Source organism: Ostrea edulis, chromosome 9 (assembly GCF_947568905.1).
Source record: "Ostrea edulis chromosome 9, xbOstEdul1.1, whole genome shotgun sequence".
NCBI classification, from domain to species: domain Eukaryota; kingdom Metazoa; phylum Mollusca; class Bivalvia; order Ostreida; family Ostreidae; genus Ostrea; species Ostrea edulis.
The window spans coordinates 17,522,496-17,539,225 of NC_079172.1; the positions used below are offsets into that span (position 1 = coordinate 17,522,496).

The 16,730-nt window shown below is 36.2% G+C and overlaps 1 protein-coding gene and 1 long non-coding RNA gene across 2 annotated transcripts in view; one reads left to right on the forward strand and one right to left on the reverse strand.

Annotated features, from left to right (window-relative positions):
* LOC125659007 (structural maintenance of chromosomes protein 3) overlaps positions 1 to 16,730 on the forward strand; it is a 54,636-nt gene extending 37,906 nt beyond the window's left edge. The window contains 20 exon segments of the mRNA XM_056148740.1: positions 519 to 587; positions 1,114 to 1,217; positions 1,808 to 1,907; positions 3,995 to 4,155; positions 4,705 to 4,846; positions 4,991 to 5,141; positions 6,790 to 7,009; positions 7,103 to 7,184; positions 7,312 to 7,503; positions 8,916 to 9,099; positions 9,581 to 9,651; positions 10,708 to 10,797; positions 11,642 to 11,728; positions 11,858 to 12,001; positions 13,234 to 13,302; positions 13,450 to 13,602; positions 15,389 to 15,566; positions 15,911 to 15,928; positions 15,931 to 16,013; positions 16,242 to 16,730. Coding sequence (XP_056004715.1) covers positions 519 to 587; positions 1,114 to 1,217; positions 1,808 to 1,907; positions 3,995 to 4,155; positions 4,705 to 4,846; positions 4,991 to 5,141; positions 6,790 to 7,009; positions 7,103 to 7,184; positions 7,312 to 7,503; positions 8,916 to 9,099; positions 9,581 to 9,651; positions 10,708 to 10,797; positions 11,642 to 11,728; positions 11,858 to 12,001; positions 13,234 to 13,302; positions 13,450 to 13,602; positions 15,389 to 15,566; positions 15,911 to 15,928; positions 15,931 to 16,013; positions 16,242 to 16,337 — 2,394 coding nt within the window. The 3' untranslated portion in view covers positions 16,338 to 16,730.
* Positions 5,479 to 6,463, reverse strand: LOC130050077 (uncharacterized). The gene is made up of 2 exons (XR_008798463.1): positions 6,010 to 6,463; positions 5,479 to 5,781 (listed from the first exon to the last, which is right to left on the reverse strand). It is a non-coding gene; the product is annotated as an uncharacterized LOC130050077 (long non-coding RNA).

Consider the following 16,730-nt stretch of genomic DNA (forward strand, 5'->3'; position numbering starts at 1 on the left):
ATTAAACCACTCTACTGCACCTGTATAGACATTATGTGTAAGGGAACTATTATTTCAAAACAACATATTTTGCTGGCATGTCCACAGGGGCTAAGCCTGTTTTGGGCCTGAACTCTGTGATACCATGAATATAGAAAGGAGTCTAACTCTTACCCAGATTAAAAAAAACTACCCACTCGCCTCAAATGCCTAAAGAATCAGAAACTAGGTGCGGTATGCGTAATTTTCCATTTTCCTTGCATAGATTAATGTTTTAACTGCTTGCATGCCAAATTTCAAGCTACAGATTTCTTCTTTTATATCTATTGATTTGAAACTGCAGAAAGTGAAGCTTCAGAAGGCAGCTTCAGAAGTCAGCTTCAGAAGTCAGCTTCACAGTGTGGTGAACTTGTCACCAATGTTATTCTGAAGTTCACAGATTGGTCAAGAAATATGCATTAGTTTTCAGATTTAGTAACAGTAATATATGTACATTGATATGTTTCTCTGAATGATAATCAACATTCAAAATATTTCAGATCAAGAGACTGAGAGAAGATTTAGTGAATGATAACAAACGAGCTGAACACCTAGGAACTCAGACTCTGGTGAGTTTTATTTCACTATCTTAAATGTTTTCAGCTCACCTGAAAGAAAGGATCAAGTGAGCTTTTCTAATCAAAGTTTGTCCATCATTGTAAACTTTTCACTTTTTGAACTTTTCCAGAATCAATGGGTTAATTTCAACCAAACTTGCAACAAAGCATCCCTAATAGGTAATGGTTAAATGAAGGGTCATGTACCTTTCCACGGGGAGATGTGTTTTGGGGAAATCACCTTGTCCGTCGGTTTGTCCGTAGACTTCATCTGAGTAACACTGTACTGCAGAATATATAGTCTTGCATTTACATTAATTGCTCTCTACAATCTTTAAGTCAAAAGGATGTGTTTATTCTTCAATGAGCTCAAATTCACTATTTCCCACCATCCAATGTGCCCTTTAGGTGTGTGTTGGGGGGGGGGGGGGGGGGGGGGGGGGGGGGGGGGCATTAGTCCCTCTAGGACAGTTCTAGTTTCATGTGAGAATTGTAAATATCAAGTTAAATTATTCTTAATATGATTTTTTTTTCCCAGGAAATTAGCAGCAAAATTGATCAGAATAAAGACATAATTGAACAGAACAACAGAAATTTTAATGAGATGAAGAAACAGAGGGATGCATTACAAAATGAAAGAAAGTAGGTGATGGTTCACACTCGCAATGCCTTTGTATACTGTACATGCACTTGTATTTAATGGGAATATGCATTCTACATGTATATATTAATTAAAGTAAATGATCCGCCAATGTTAGCATCAGGATTTGTCAGACAATTGGTCTGGTTTGGATTTCTCGAAAAATCACGACCTTAAGTTTCAGTTTTCTTCTGGTCAAAATTTGAGTAAAATCTCAGACTTAAGTCCAAGTTTCGACTGAAGTTCTTTTCGAGAAATCCAGGCCTGGTAAACATAGAAATGACCAGCCCTTAGCAAATATTACTGGATTAGCATTTATTTTAAACACATGATATTCTGTTTGTTTGACATGTGCAACACAACATGCAATTTGTATATGTATCATGCTATTATACCCCAGATTTTATAGCCTGAACTCCGGGGGGGGGGGGGGGGGGGGGGGGGGGGGGGGTACTGTAAAAATAGAAAAACCAAAAATACTACCATCGTGGAAATTTGACGAAATTTTGCCCGCACCGTCTTCCTATTTTATACGAGTCTGACAGTAACGCAGATTTCCTGGGTATTTTTATTTTGTTATTTTGTTTTTCAGTACATTATGGAGGCAAGAAACAGTACTACAACAAGAACTGCAGAGTGTTCGAGAAGAATTAAGTAAAAAAGAACAGGGTCTAAGGTCCATGATTGGCAAGGTCTGTATGATTAAAAAGAAATTTTCATTATTATACAGGATTTATAAAGCACCAAATACAACTTTGAAATTATGAATGACTGTCTTTGGTCAACTATTCGGTATGATGGATTACGACTTCATGTATAATATAAAATTACTGTTAAAGCACTGGATAGGATTATTTTGAAAATGTACATGTAGATGACAAAATTTTAAAAATAAATAAAACGTATTAAATAATACCTATAAATTTAAAACAACAATTAATATTATCAGTAAGTTAAGAAGTGTGAGCATTTAAAAATTTTGTATGTCTTTAACTAATGCTCTGAGAGTGACCGATAAGCCTGTTAGTCTCTTGTTCATTACGGATACAGATATTGCCCTGAAATGAAGTGACAACCTTTCTCTCAGAGAAATACAGATTTAGTTTGCATTTCAGCTTAATTTGCACACCATGACCTACTTTAGGGCTAAAAGTAGGTCACATTTCCTAGACCTTTTCTCATTATGGATATAGATTTTGTCATCAGTCCAACGGGCATGGGCTGTACCATTTGCAGTATTCTTGTTTAAATATGATATGAAGTACATGTATCTTTGGACAAGAGGAACATGAATTGTAAATTTCAGGACTCCTAGAACCAACCCCAGGGTCTGAGGGGTGGGGCAAAAACTACCCAAAATTAGAAGGAGCAGATAGCCCTTTACCAAAATTGTAAAGTTAATGATCCCAGAGATAGGGGTTTTTGGTTCCAGGGTGGGGCAAAAATTATCATACTGATTATTGTCTATATCATTTGAAGGACTTCCTCTTGCATTTTGTTGATACTGTATTTAAACTAAATGTATATTTAGGAAAAGCAGAAAGGGATGTTCCAAAGTTGTGAATTTTACAAAAACCTCGGGGTTCTGACTGTAGGGTGGGTCCAACATAGTCGTATAGTGTTACAAATATTATATTATGGAATATCTTTCATCAGTATTGGCACTTTCAGAAGGATTTGTGGTTTAAGAACACATCTTGTTTTATACTGCTGCTGAATTTTAGAATTTAGCTTAGATATGAAGAACAGGAAAATTACTAAAGATTTTATGACCCTTTGGGCTCGTGATACTTTTAACTAATACTCGGGTGACTGATTGGGCCTCTTGTTCTTTTCAAATTATGGACCCTGCAGATAGGGTGAGTGAGATTAAGATTCGGGATCTAAGCATATTTTCTTTCCATTTCCATAACGATATCTTCCTTTCCTTATAACATTTATCCGATGTCAACTGACCATGTAGGAGTCTTTTGGGATAACTTTATTGCTTTAAATCTAGAAAATCGGCATAGACAATTTGGTCTATCTCAATTACAATTGGCATAGACCAGTGCCATTTGACATAGACTCGGTCTATGGTTAATTTCGAACACGGGGTGACTCATGTGAGAGTTGTGGTCCGTAGACATTAAAAATTGCAATAATGGATGCTAAACAACACTAAAATTTGGAACTAATTCGCCCTAATGCATTTATAAACATTATGGATCAGGTTTTAATGAAAGGATAGATCTACTGTGATTGGCGATTCGGATCAGGTTTTAATGAAAGGATGGATCTAGTGTAATTGGCGAATCAGATCAGGTTTTAATGAAAGGATGGATCTACTGTGATTGGCGATTCAGGGACATTTAGTTTTTGGTCTCTCTGTTTATCCACAAAATCTTGGCTATAAGTATTGAACAAATAGTGATAGGACTTTCATATTTCACATGTTAATTCCTTGTGACAAGACCTTTCTTTTGGTACCAAAAGTTTTGACTTAGTGAACCGTCTTGGAGTTTGACCTACTTTTGAAAAACTTAAACCTTGGCCATGACTTTGGAATGCTTTAACTTGGAGATTAGGCTTTCATATTTCCCTGGTATTTCACATGAGTATTCCTTGTGACAATACCTATCTTTTGGTGCCATTAATACATCTTGTGAATTTGTAATAAAGAAGTAATTCCTCTCTTTCCATTCGCATTTTTTGAGGTATTCCACCCACGTATTCAGTCCATAAACAGGGGACATATATTGCCTGAATTAGCTTGTATGAAGATTTTTGGCTTTTGCAGGCGACCCTGAATGGAATAGATAGTGTTCAGAAAGTGCTAGATTCCTTTCGGGAGCAGGGCAAATTTCCAGAAGTGGTGGATGGATACCATGGAACGCTGATAGCTCAGCTGGACTGTGAAAAGACATTCTTTACCTGTGTGGAAGTAACAGCTGGGAACAGGTATCGCTGCAGCAACTGAATTCGTGAGATTTAGTACAGTAGATTCCTTATTTTATGCGAGTACTTGTTATCACGAAATGACTCACGCGAGAAAATAAATTCATGAGTGCTCTGTTGATCAAGTGTTTTTGCATGTATTTTATCAATATAAAAATAAAAGCGAGGAATATTTTTTCACGAGTGATGTTTCTCGCAAAATTACGTGATAATAAATTTCTCGTGTATATTTAGGAATTTACAGTATTCAAGGATTTTCTTGGATGTTGCAGGATAACCCTAAAGGTTGATAAATTTTGTTGTGAAATTTAAAAGCCAGAGGCGTTCACTGAAAAGAAGTCATCTAGACATTAATATCAAATCAGCTGTAGTTGAGTGTTGCACACAAATCTAAGTTTTGGTAGAGGAAAATATTTTATGTTTTGTTATCTTTTATCATGGGCTCGGTAAGAAGTATTTAAGAGATATTGTAATATTGCAGAAGTGTAAATTTGTTGTAAGCTGCCAGTTGTGTTGACATATGTACATGCTATTGGCTGGATTTGATTTCAGACTGTTTCATCATGTGGTGGATTCTGACAAAACGGGCACAAAGATCCTTACAGAAATGAATCGTCTTCGACTACCAGGGGAGGTCACTCTAATGCCGCTTAATAAATTGGACGGCAAGGAAACCCAGTATCCCACCACAAATGTTAGTCGTTTTATTTTCTGATATGTAACACGTTTAAGTCATAAAATTACAATGCTACCCATTGCTTAAGTACTGCTTGGCAGACCCTTAGGAGATAACGTTGCATCTGTCTAAATATTTCAGTTTTTGTGTTTTACTTTTTAGGATGCCATTCCTATGATTAGCAAAATTAAATTTGAACGTCCATTTGCCCGTGCAATGAATCATGTGTTCGGAAAAACCTTAATATGTCGCAATATGGAGACTGCCACCCAGATTGCAAGAACCCAAAACTTGGATTGTATAACGTTAGAGGGTAAGAAGCCCGTGATGAGCTGGATGTATGCCATGATTCTCTTTGTCTCGATAAGGTGCCATGTGTCACAGATCCTAGTAAGGACTCGCAAATGATGCAAGAAGTCTCTGTACCTTATTTGATTTAGAAGATGCATACATGCCAACTTTTAAAAATCCCCATGGGGGATTTTGCGCGCGACGACCTTTTTTCAAAGCTCAAAATTCACGACATTTTAGCACGAAAATAAATATTTGTCCTTTCAAATAAAATATCAATCAAATCATTGTTAATGTATCATATATTAACACAACATCAAATGTGTTTGACCATTAACTATATAAAAAAAACTTTGAAAGATATACATTAATATTTTATTAAAATCATCTATTCAGCAAAAAATCTTCTCCAACAAGTCACATACATAATATCAAATAATATTTAAGGTTGCATCCTTTTACACCATACAATAAACATTGGCTGGTCTATATATCAAAATTTAAATTAAAGCACATGCATTTAGGTACGACTGCAAAGGCGATCTTGCTTGTCTGTAAACATGGGCTTGCAGAGACTGGTGGAATAATCTGCATTGCAACCAAAAAAGGTGTGATCTGCCGTGCTATGAAGTTTGCGAACAAAACCTTTGCACCCATGATATCTGAAATAATTACCAGGGAAAAAAAACCACATCAAAATATTCCGTTTTACTTGTAAATTAAGGCTACTTGCTAAATAAAAAAATTCAGTACAGACTTGTGCGAATTACGCATCACAAAGTATATTTAATGAATACTACACTATATAGACTATATAATACATCGCTATAGACGGATAGATTTGGATAGCCTATATTATTATAGTTGGAAAAAATATATACTTGACGTACCTTATTGCAAATTTTGGATGCTGTCAGCGAGAGGCGGAATGTCCGATTGTTTGGTGGTGACACTAGCATCGTTGTCATTCACGTTTGTGTAAAGGATAGGTCAATTTGAAATCCGTCTTCCCGATTAATTACTATCAAAACATGCTTCGTACTGTCCAATAAACACCCCGACACAGGCAGACCAACCCGACACCATGCGACACAGGTAAACAGCAATGGCTGACTATTGTCCCGATTTCTGATTGGCCAGTTCAGAAATGACGCGGGATTTCCAATTCTGGTCACGAGATTTCACGATTATCCCGCTTTCAAACTCGTTTTCAATCGTGAAATCGGAAATTTTGGTCGGAAAAAATTTCAAATCGGGATTTTAGGGTAATTTTGCTTTCCCGATCGGGAAAGCGGGACCGGAGGGTAAAATCGGGAAGATCCCGCCTAAATCGGGAAAGTTGGCATGTATGAAGATGTTTCTATTGATATGTTAAGGACCATTTAGATGTGTTATTGTGCGTTTCCACTCTAGTGATTACTGTAAATGGGGAAATGATTGCGGTGGTTTTAATTTCGCTATGTTTTCGGTCGGGGATTTTTCCGCGAAATTAAAACAACTGCAATCATTTTGCAAGTGTGACACAATACCTTTTGAACAGTTACCAGTAATCAAAATAAAATTTGAATTCTGCGAAAATAAAACCACCGCAATTAGACCAATATGAAAAACCGCGAACTTTTAGCACCGTGAAATTAAAACCACTTACAGTATATGAATGAAATTTTCAGGTGACCAGGTGAGTCGTCGTGGAGCTTTGACTGGAGGTTATTATGACATGCGGCGGTCACGGCTTGATCTCCAGAAGGGCAAGGTGGAGTTCGAACGAAAACTTGCTGATCAAGAAAAAGAGTACAATGAACACAAACAGAAGCTGGAGGCGGTCGAGTCCAAGATCAACAACCTAGTCAGCGAGATGCAGAAAATGGAAACCAGAAACAGCAAAAACAAGTAAGTAACAGGGGAGAAAAAGCTGGGGTAGGGTTGTGTGTGTTAGAAAAATATCACCTTACAGAGTAAAGTATCATTGTATTCTTTTGACAGAGACACCTTTGACAAAATGAGGGCAGATTTGAGACTTATGACAGAGGAAAAACAAGCAATAGAAAAATCCATGTTGTCAAAGGTACAGTAATGAAATCAGGAATTGATGAAAGCTACATGTACTAATAATTGTACATAACAGACTTAAATTTATTCATCCTTAAATATAGAGAAGGAAATGAAACTTGACTGGCTTTCATTTGTTTTAGGAAACCAGTGTAGCCAGTCTTAAAGCCAGTCTAGAAACGATGCAGGGTTCCGCTGCTTCATTAAATGAAGAGCTGGGATCCGATTTACTGTCACAGCTCAGTGTGGAGGATCAGAGGGAGGTGGACTATCTTAATGATCAAATCAAGAATCTCACCCAGCAGAACAAGGAAGCACTTACAGAGAGAATTAGGGTAAAAGTTAACAAGGAAGTACCGTATATACTCGCCTATAAGTCGGATTTTTGGGAGTCAGTTTTTGGTCCAAAACTCTATGTCCGACTTATAGGCGCGTCCTAAGAAGATTGGTATTTTTCTAGACTGCGTAATGTAGTGGGTTTTTTTTTAAACAACTCCGACGATTATCATGGACAAATGATTATTGTTTACAAATATCTAGACATATTGTATTGTTTATGTATTTTAAAATGATGTATAAAGTACAAGTATTTACATATTTTTATCTTGTTTAAAATTATTTACATACCGATAACTAATACTTTCAATTCAACTAATTTATCGTTTATGGGTAAAATTGAATTACGAACCCGATTTAATATTGAAATATTCATATGTATACCGGCTGAAATATATTTCATAAAAGATTGAATATTGTTAACAGATAATTTAGATCATCATTCTTGACTCTTTAAAGCTCTATTGTTGATACATTGATATATACTGGAACCCCACAATAACCGCGAGGCGCGTGCCACTAAGTAAACACGGTGTCAGATACTGGTAATTAGGAGACCATAATTGTGTAGGTAAACAAGGGATCGTTGTCCATAATAGATCAAGGGTTGCGTTTAAACCCCAAACAGATATGGCTTGGATATTGAGCACCTCATAATTATTAATTTCTCAAAATATTTTTTGAAACATTGGTAAAAACACTAGAGCATTGACTTGAAATTGTCAACCGATTCTGACAAAAATTTGTACCGACTTATAAGCGGGTCAATGGCAAATTCCTACAAAATAACCTTAAAAAATACAACCGACTTATAGGCGGACCGACTTATAGGCGAGTATATACGGTACTTACAGAGAGAATTGGGGTAAAAGTTAACAAGGAAGTACTTACAGAAAGAATTAGGGTAAAAGTTAACAAGGAAGTACTTACAGAGAGAATTAGGGTAAAAGTTAACAAGGAAGCACTTACAGAAAGAATTTGGGTAAAAGTTAACAAGGAGAGAATTAGGGTAAAAGTTAACAAGGAAGTACTTATAGAGAGAATTGGGGTAAAAGTTAACAAGGCAGCACTTACAGAGAGAATTAGGGTAAAAGTTAACAAGGAAGCACTTGCAGAGAGAATTAGGGTAAAAGTTAACAAGGAAGTACTTATAGATAGAATTGGGGTAAAAGTTAACAAGGCAGCACTTACAGAGAGAATTAGGGTAAAAGTTAACAAGGAAGCACTTGCAGAGAGAATTAGGGTAAAAGTTTGGATTCTGAATTTTTTGACATTGACCATGGTGTATTCTTTAGTCCAATATAAATTTCGCTTAAGATGTCAAATGCATTGAACCATGATGTAATTGAAGTCTTATGCAATATATGTAATATCAAAACATTATGTTAAAACATAGGTTTTCATTTTCTAGCTGGAAGGTGAAAAGAATAAGTTAGAGAATCTGCTGCATAACAACCTGATGAAGAAAAGAGACCGCATCATGCACGACCTGCAGGAAGTTTCGGTAGCTGACCGCCGTCAGAAGCTGGACCAGTTCCAGACAGAACTAGATCAGGAGGATGAAAAACTGGCCAATTTCAAGGAACAAAACAAAGGTTTGTAATAGAACAAGTTACAAGTCGTACCACAGAACAAGTTACAAGTTGTACCACAGAACAAGATACAAGTCGTACCACAGAACATGTTACAAGTCGTACCACAGAACAAGTTACAAGTTGTACCACAGAACAAGTTACAAGTCGTACCACAGAACAAGTTACAAGTCGTACCACAGAACAAGTTACAAGTCGTACCACAGAACAGTTATTTTTTGTGGTTGGACTTTTTTGTGATTTGATCCTTTTAGACGGTACTGTTGCAAATTATGTTTTCTGCTCTTGCATTATACATTTACCTGTATATACCTATATTTATCTTTTATTTATTTATATGATTTATTTGGCTTTTGTAATTTTTGCAAATTATTCCTATCTGCAAAAAAAAAAAAGGACAACAACAGAAAATACCCGTTACAGTGTATGGTTCTGTGTGTTTTCACACCAAATTAGTGATTCATTGATCTTATTTTATTGTTAGATTTGGATTCACAGCTCGAAAAGATGAATAAAGAACAGAAAGAATTACAGTCCAACCTAGAGAACTGGAGAGTGAGTGAATCTCAGTTTATGTACTGCATTAACCTGCTTGTGTGTGTTTGTACGTGTACAGACATGCACCCAGAACATGTGGACACCATACATGTATAAAGAGTACTAATGATATCAATTCTATATTTTCTTAAGTTAAATGTTGACTGGTAGGGAGAGGGAGATCTTTATTTCTTAGTCAGTAGGTCATGGTTACAGTCGGTGATTTAATGTCACCATGTTTCGGATGAGTATTGTTGTAGACTTCAAACCCATACTTTCTACAGAGATGGAATGAAAGCAAAATCCACCTCTATTGAGGTCTAAGTAAAAAGGTCACAGTTCAAGAATACTGTCAGTTCTTGAATATGACAATATTTTGAACACCATATCTGTGTTTACTCCAGAAATTTAGGAATGAGGGGGCATTTCCCCCCTTGATATATTGGGGGTGGGGGGTGTAAACAGCTTTCACAGTTATCTATAACTATACAATGAAAACACTATCATAATCTAAGACTTAATATACATGTAATTAAATTGTTTCCTTATTTCATGATAGTTCCCTAACTGCTGTATTCTGAAGCTTATTATTTAAGATGGTCAGTTATTAAATGTGTGAATAGTAGACATTTTTAACTTCTTCTTGATAACTAATTAGTCATATCTTTTAATGTTTTTATGATAATACACCTATTATATTATGTGAAGCCTTTAATGTTAATACACCTATTATATTATGTGAAGCCTTTAATGATAATACACCGATTATTATTTGAAGCCTTTAATGTTAATACACAAATATTATGTGAAGCCTTCCATCAGTGTATGCACTTATGAGGGCATTGAAGTTGTAAGAACATGTCTTGTTTATACTGTTGTTGAACATTAGAATTTAGCTTAGATATTCAGAACAAGAAATTTTTAACTAGATTTCATAGCCCTTGGGAGTAGTGATAATTTTTCACTAGTACTCAGGTGACCGATAAGGCCTGTTGACCTCTTATATTTTAGTACAGCCACAAATTAGTGCTTTTGCTTTAGTGCGTGAATGTAATTTTCTGCTTTTATTTTCAGGCAAAAGAAAAAGAATATCAAGAGAAAATCTCAGACGATGCCAAAGATTTAGAGAAGATGACAAATAAACAGAGCTTGTTGTTGAAAAAGGTAAATTAATGAGTTAATTTGGCAATACTGTATGTATATTGACATCAAATCAATGTTGATTCTGATCTCAACTTCCAAACTTAACATTTGTTGATTATTATACCCCCCCCGCAGGGAGGGGGGGGGGGGTATACTGGAATCGGGTTGTCCGTCTGTAGACGCAATGGTTTCCGGGCTCTAAAGCATTATCCTTTCCACCTACCATCACCATATCATATATATGGACTACCCATGGGATGAAGATGTTCCCTATCGATTTTGGGGTCCAAAGGTCAAGCGCACTGGACATCGAAGTAGCAATATGGTTTCCGGGCTCTAAAGCGTTATCCTTTCCACCTACAGTCACCATATCATACATATGGACTACCCATGGGATGAAGATGTTCCCTATCGATTTTGGGGTCAAAAGGACAAAGGTCACGTGCACTGGACATTGAAGTAGCAATATGGTTTCCGGGCTCTAAAGCGTTATCCTTTCCACCTACAGTCACCATATCATACATATGGACTACCCATGGGATGAAGATGTTCCCTATTGATTTTGGGGTCAAAAGGTCAAAGGTCATGCGCACTGGACATCGAAGTAGCAATATGGTTCGGTTTGTCATGCCATTTGTTTTTTACACTCAGAAAAGAGGTAGTTTATACCTATTACCAACACCCTTTGGGAGATTGGGGTAAGCGGGGGGTATTCTTAGTGAGCATTGCTCACAGTACCTCTTGTTAAACACAGTTACATGTACGTTAAAACATACTTACGTCTATAGAAAATATGGGTATCACAAATTCAAAGATGCATGTATATTTTGAAGTTACTTCTGAAAATTTTCTTTGTTGTTAACAGAAAGATGAATGCATGAAGAAAATCAGAGAACTAGGATCGCTACCAAGTGATGCATTTGAAAAGTATCAAAGCTTTAATCTTAAACAGGTTAGTTGCATTTGATGTGGGTGTTTTCAGTTGTGAAATTTGTGAAATAAAATGGAATAAATATTAGTAAATGATTAATTTTGCATAAGAGACTTGAACTTAACTTGTGTGTATGGAAATGTTTTACAGCTATTTAAAAAACTAGAGAATTGCAACCAAGAACTAAAAAGATACAGCCATGTAAACAAGAAAGCATTAGATCAGTTTGTGAACTTCTCAGATCAGAAAGAAAAACTTATCAAGAGAAAGGAGGAGCTTGATAGTGCTCATCAGGTAAGTGAAGATACAACAATAAGATACAACAATCGTGATTAGGTCATGTGTACAGTGAAACTTCTCCAAATTGGCTCCTCAGAAAACCGTTTCTCTCTGAATATCGGCCGATTTTCAAAGTCCTGGCAGAAATCTTAACATTTCCTTTCAAAGACAGTCTTACAAAACTGGCCACCCCTGAAAACCGGACATCGGCCACTTTTTAAAGTACATTTGTTAACAAACGTGTAATTTACCCTATAATTATAATACTGGCCACTTTTTGAAAACTAGAAAATTTTGACCAGAGGGTGATCAAAATCGGCCAGGTGTGCAAATTGACTGACCAACTGGCCAGGTGTGAAAAACACAAGTGGCCTCCCTACTTTCTATTGGTTACCTGTGCTATCATGGGTATTAAGTGACACTTGGCTAATCCAAGGGACCCTTCCAAATTCTGTACAAAGTGTAAAAAACAGTTAGGAACATATTGAATCAATAAGTATCAAATGCCATATTGTTGCACCATACTATCGCATGGATATAAGCAGTATTTAATAGAGAACAAACCCATGACTGTTAATGATAATTATTAAATAATAAATTAATTTTCTTGGTTTCCATAGACTTAAAATTCCTAAGAAATATTTAAATTACAATTTCATATTTACTACTGTACCTTTTAAAAACGTCAAAACAAATTTGTTAATGATGTAAGCGATGAATGTAAACAGAGTGTTTATAGGTAAGAGGAATTCCAATAATAGGCTTCTGTGTTTTCTTTAAGTATCCTGTTATAGATATCCAGTTTAAAATTAAATGATTTCAGCGAGAATTTATAATTACCTGCAGGTAGAAACGGACTAATTTGATCTCTACTGATAATTTATCATAGATCACCTGAACAAAGTGAACAGTACCTACTTTGACAATATTGAGATAAAATGTCTCTAAATGCTAAATTCTTGGTAAACCGGCCATCCCTATAAACCAGCTGTTTTTATCGGTCTGAGAGCCAGCCAGTTTAGAGAAGTTTCACTGTATATGAAATCATTAATGTTTACAGTAATAATGGCTTGGATGAGAGAGAGTGCACAGCCCTCACAGATATGCTGTACGTTACACTCAGTGGAGACAGGATGTGCATGGATGATCTAATGAGCAGTCCCCGTGTTACCATTTTATTTTGATTTACAATCGAAGTACATGTACATATGACATACATTTAAGATTATCACTCTGATTTCTTTCAGTCAATTTTGGATCTGATGAATTCATTGGACCAAAGAAAATATGAGGCCATACAACTTACTTTTAAACAGGTAAGGCCATTCAAAGCTGAGGCAGGGAATTTGTATTCGAAAGTAAAAGTTCTTTAAGACAAGACTTGGTTTTCAAGAGTCTGAACTGATCCAACTGCAAGTACAGATATAAGTTATTGGTTTCTTTTTCCGTTTATGCATATCTAGGTGTCCAAGTACTTCAGTGAGATTTTCAGAAAATTGGCTCCACAAGGTCATGCCCAGCTAGTGATGAAAAAGGGGGATGCAGACCAGAATGATGATGAGGACTCGCAAGATTCAGTCCCCCTGGTGGAACAGTTTACAGGGGTGGGAATAAAGGTAAAATGGAGACTAAACATGAGCTACATGTTGTAAGTTCTACTCTTGTGCATTTAAGGTAATTCCACCATTCTAGAATTAAACGTTCAATCTCTTATTTGATTGCTGATTCTCCAAATAATCTATCTTAGTAACAAATAAAAGTGATAAAATAAGGGCTGTTCCAGAAATGATCAAATGGGGGGGTCGGGCGGCAAACGATATTTTTTTGTATGGGTGGTCGTATTTTTTCATATTTTAATTGGTCCGTGGTTGGACTGTTAAAAAAATATTTATTATGGGTAGTGGGTAGTTTCTATTGTTTTATTTTGTGCCACGTGGGTGTTGAGTTTTCAGAATATTTTTATTGTCGCTCTTGTCGTGTTGGTTACAAAACGTCGGAGGGAAAATTGAAAACGTGCTTTCGAAATCGGAAATAACATAGAACTATTCGAGTTGTCGCTCTTTGCAGCGCATAACTTTCCATTACGGCACTCTTCAAATTAGAGGCGCGTTTAGTAGGGTCCCTTTGGACGTGATGGCGGCGAACTCTGTTCTGTAGATTATTACAGTTTACAGTGCATCGATTTTGGGAATATTTTGAAACCAATAGGTATACCGTTTTCTAATAAAAATAGGCAAACCTTAGTTGATTTATACGAGGGTACCGATGCGTTATATTTATCAGTCGGTGTGATGGTGATATAGAGGCCTCCGGGCGCGGGCTCCATTAGAAGACGAACGATTCGTGGAAAAACATATCCATACCCATTTCATGATAATAGCATCGTTTGGACTCCCAATCTTTCCAACATTCCCGCCATAGATGCCTTTGATTGTTGATGTGACATCGTTTCTTCAGAACTACTGTGATACAATGTCGCACAGGCATTACCGCTATACCTCGTCATTGACTAGAATGTTTGTACCGAAAACCTCGCGAGATTTGTACCGTTTTCATTTTTAAAAATATTTTTGTGGTGGGTCTGGTTAGTTTTTTTTTTTTATTAGATGGGTCATTGTAAAATGAGTTTATTAATTTGATGGGTCATGGGGTAATTTTTTATTTTTTTTTTATGGGTGCTTGGTATATACAAAAGGTGCCTCCCGACACACACACCCCCCCCCCCCCCCCCCCCCCCCCCCCCCATGTATTTATTTCTGGAATAGCCCTAAGTATGTTGTGCTATTAATAGATTTTTTATCAGTTAGTACACATATACCTGTATCAACGTCAGAAAATTGCAATTTTCCATAAACAGCATTATCAAAATTTCACAAAAACTGGTTGAACCGATATAATATTATTCATAGCAAAAGTATCCGTAACAATTTCATGAAACTATTTCTTTAAAAAAATATACATGTACAAAACGTTTGTGAAAATTAAAGGAAATCAATCGCATAATGGACTTGATAAATAATTTAACGAAAACAGAGTCATTGCCCTTGGATTCAATATTTTAAAACATGTAATTGATTATTTATATATAACTTAGACTTTTGAAATATACAATAACTATTGAAAAAGACCAAATTTATGTTCCTATCATGCATAAATCTTGTTAAATCATTGACTTTGCAAAATCTTATGACGTCATAGGAGGGTGGAACTACCTTAACCACAGAAATTTTCTCAAATATGTGTTGATCATGACAAGAAATCAAAGAAGAAATTTCCTTAAAAAAAATTCCAAATAGTACAAATATATGTATTTGCTCAGAAATAAAAGGTTTATAGAATCTGATATACTGCTTCGCTGTCTGGCCTAAGGTACTAACTTCACATAAAACTATTTCTGTTAAGGTTTCTTTCACTGGAAACAAGGCCGAGATGAGAGACATGCAGCAGCTCTCTGGAGGACAGAAGTCACTTGTTGCTTTGACCCTGATCTTTGCAATTCAGAAATGTGACCCTGCCCCATTTTACCTTTTTGATGAAATTGATCAGGCTCTGGACTCGAGTCACAGGAAAGCTGTGGCAGGCAAGTATCAGCAAACGCACAGAAGAGTGAAACATGTTTACAACATTCACAGTTACACTCAATCAAAAATTTAACAATTATCATTTTTTACAGGTTAAAGGGATTACGGCTATAACTGGTATGAGTGGTCCCTGGACAATTGTTATTATCATGATTTACTGTATTTTTGAATATTCAGAATTTGCTAATCTTTATCCAGGTGGTTTAAAGGACGAGATGCTTAGAAGTATTGACCAGGGAAAGCACTGGTTCTGTTTTCAAACTGTTCAGATTTTGCAAACTTTCCCCAAATTTTTCTGTGTTATTGGATAGAGCTAATTTGTCACTTCTTTTTTTTTTTGTAGATATGATCCATGAATTGGCAATGCCCAGTTTATTACAACAACATTTAGACCTGAATTACTAGAGCATGCAGACAAGTTTTACGGTGTGAAGTTTAGAAATAAGGTAGGTTGTGGAACTTGTTATTTAGTATAATCAGATTACTGCATTGCGAGTTTGCCTGCAGTCTGGTATACACCGCTGATTCCAGAGTGCTGGTTATTTATTGGCTAGTAGGCATCTCATGAATTATGTTTTATGCCAGCTATTTTAGACCAAAGTAGATGATGAGGGGCGTATTGTGTTTGGTCCGTTTTTCTGCAGCCTTTACCCTGACAACCTGTTTGTTTGTAGGTGTCTCATATAGAGTGTGTAAGTAAGGAGGAAGCGGAGGATTTGTGGAGGCGACACCACACACGGCTGACACGTGGGAGGGCGGCTCGACGATGATAGACAAGCGTACACTGACCGGCAGCTGACTCGGAGTGCAATGTGCTCATTTCAGACAGTCCTACAGCATCTGTTGCATTGCCTCTATACCCGAGTACCACAGAAAGCAAAAATACACATTTTACAGGCAGTTTTTTCTCTCTAAAGAAATGGATGCTGTTTAATATTACATCATGTCATGTTCATAATTGTGTTAGTTGTTGTTGCAGAGTTGTCATGGTTTCTGTATGAAAGTATCTTTTATTTCATTGTGTGATATATGTCATAAATAGCTCTAGAATATTTTATCAGTGATGAATGTGTAATCGTAACATATTCAGTGACAGTATCTTTCTTTTTTTCTTTTTTTTCAAATTACCATTTTATTCATAATAAACATAAATTTTTATTGTA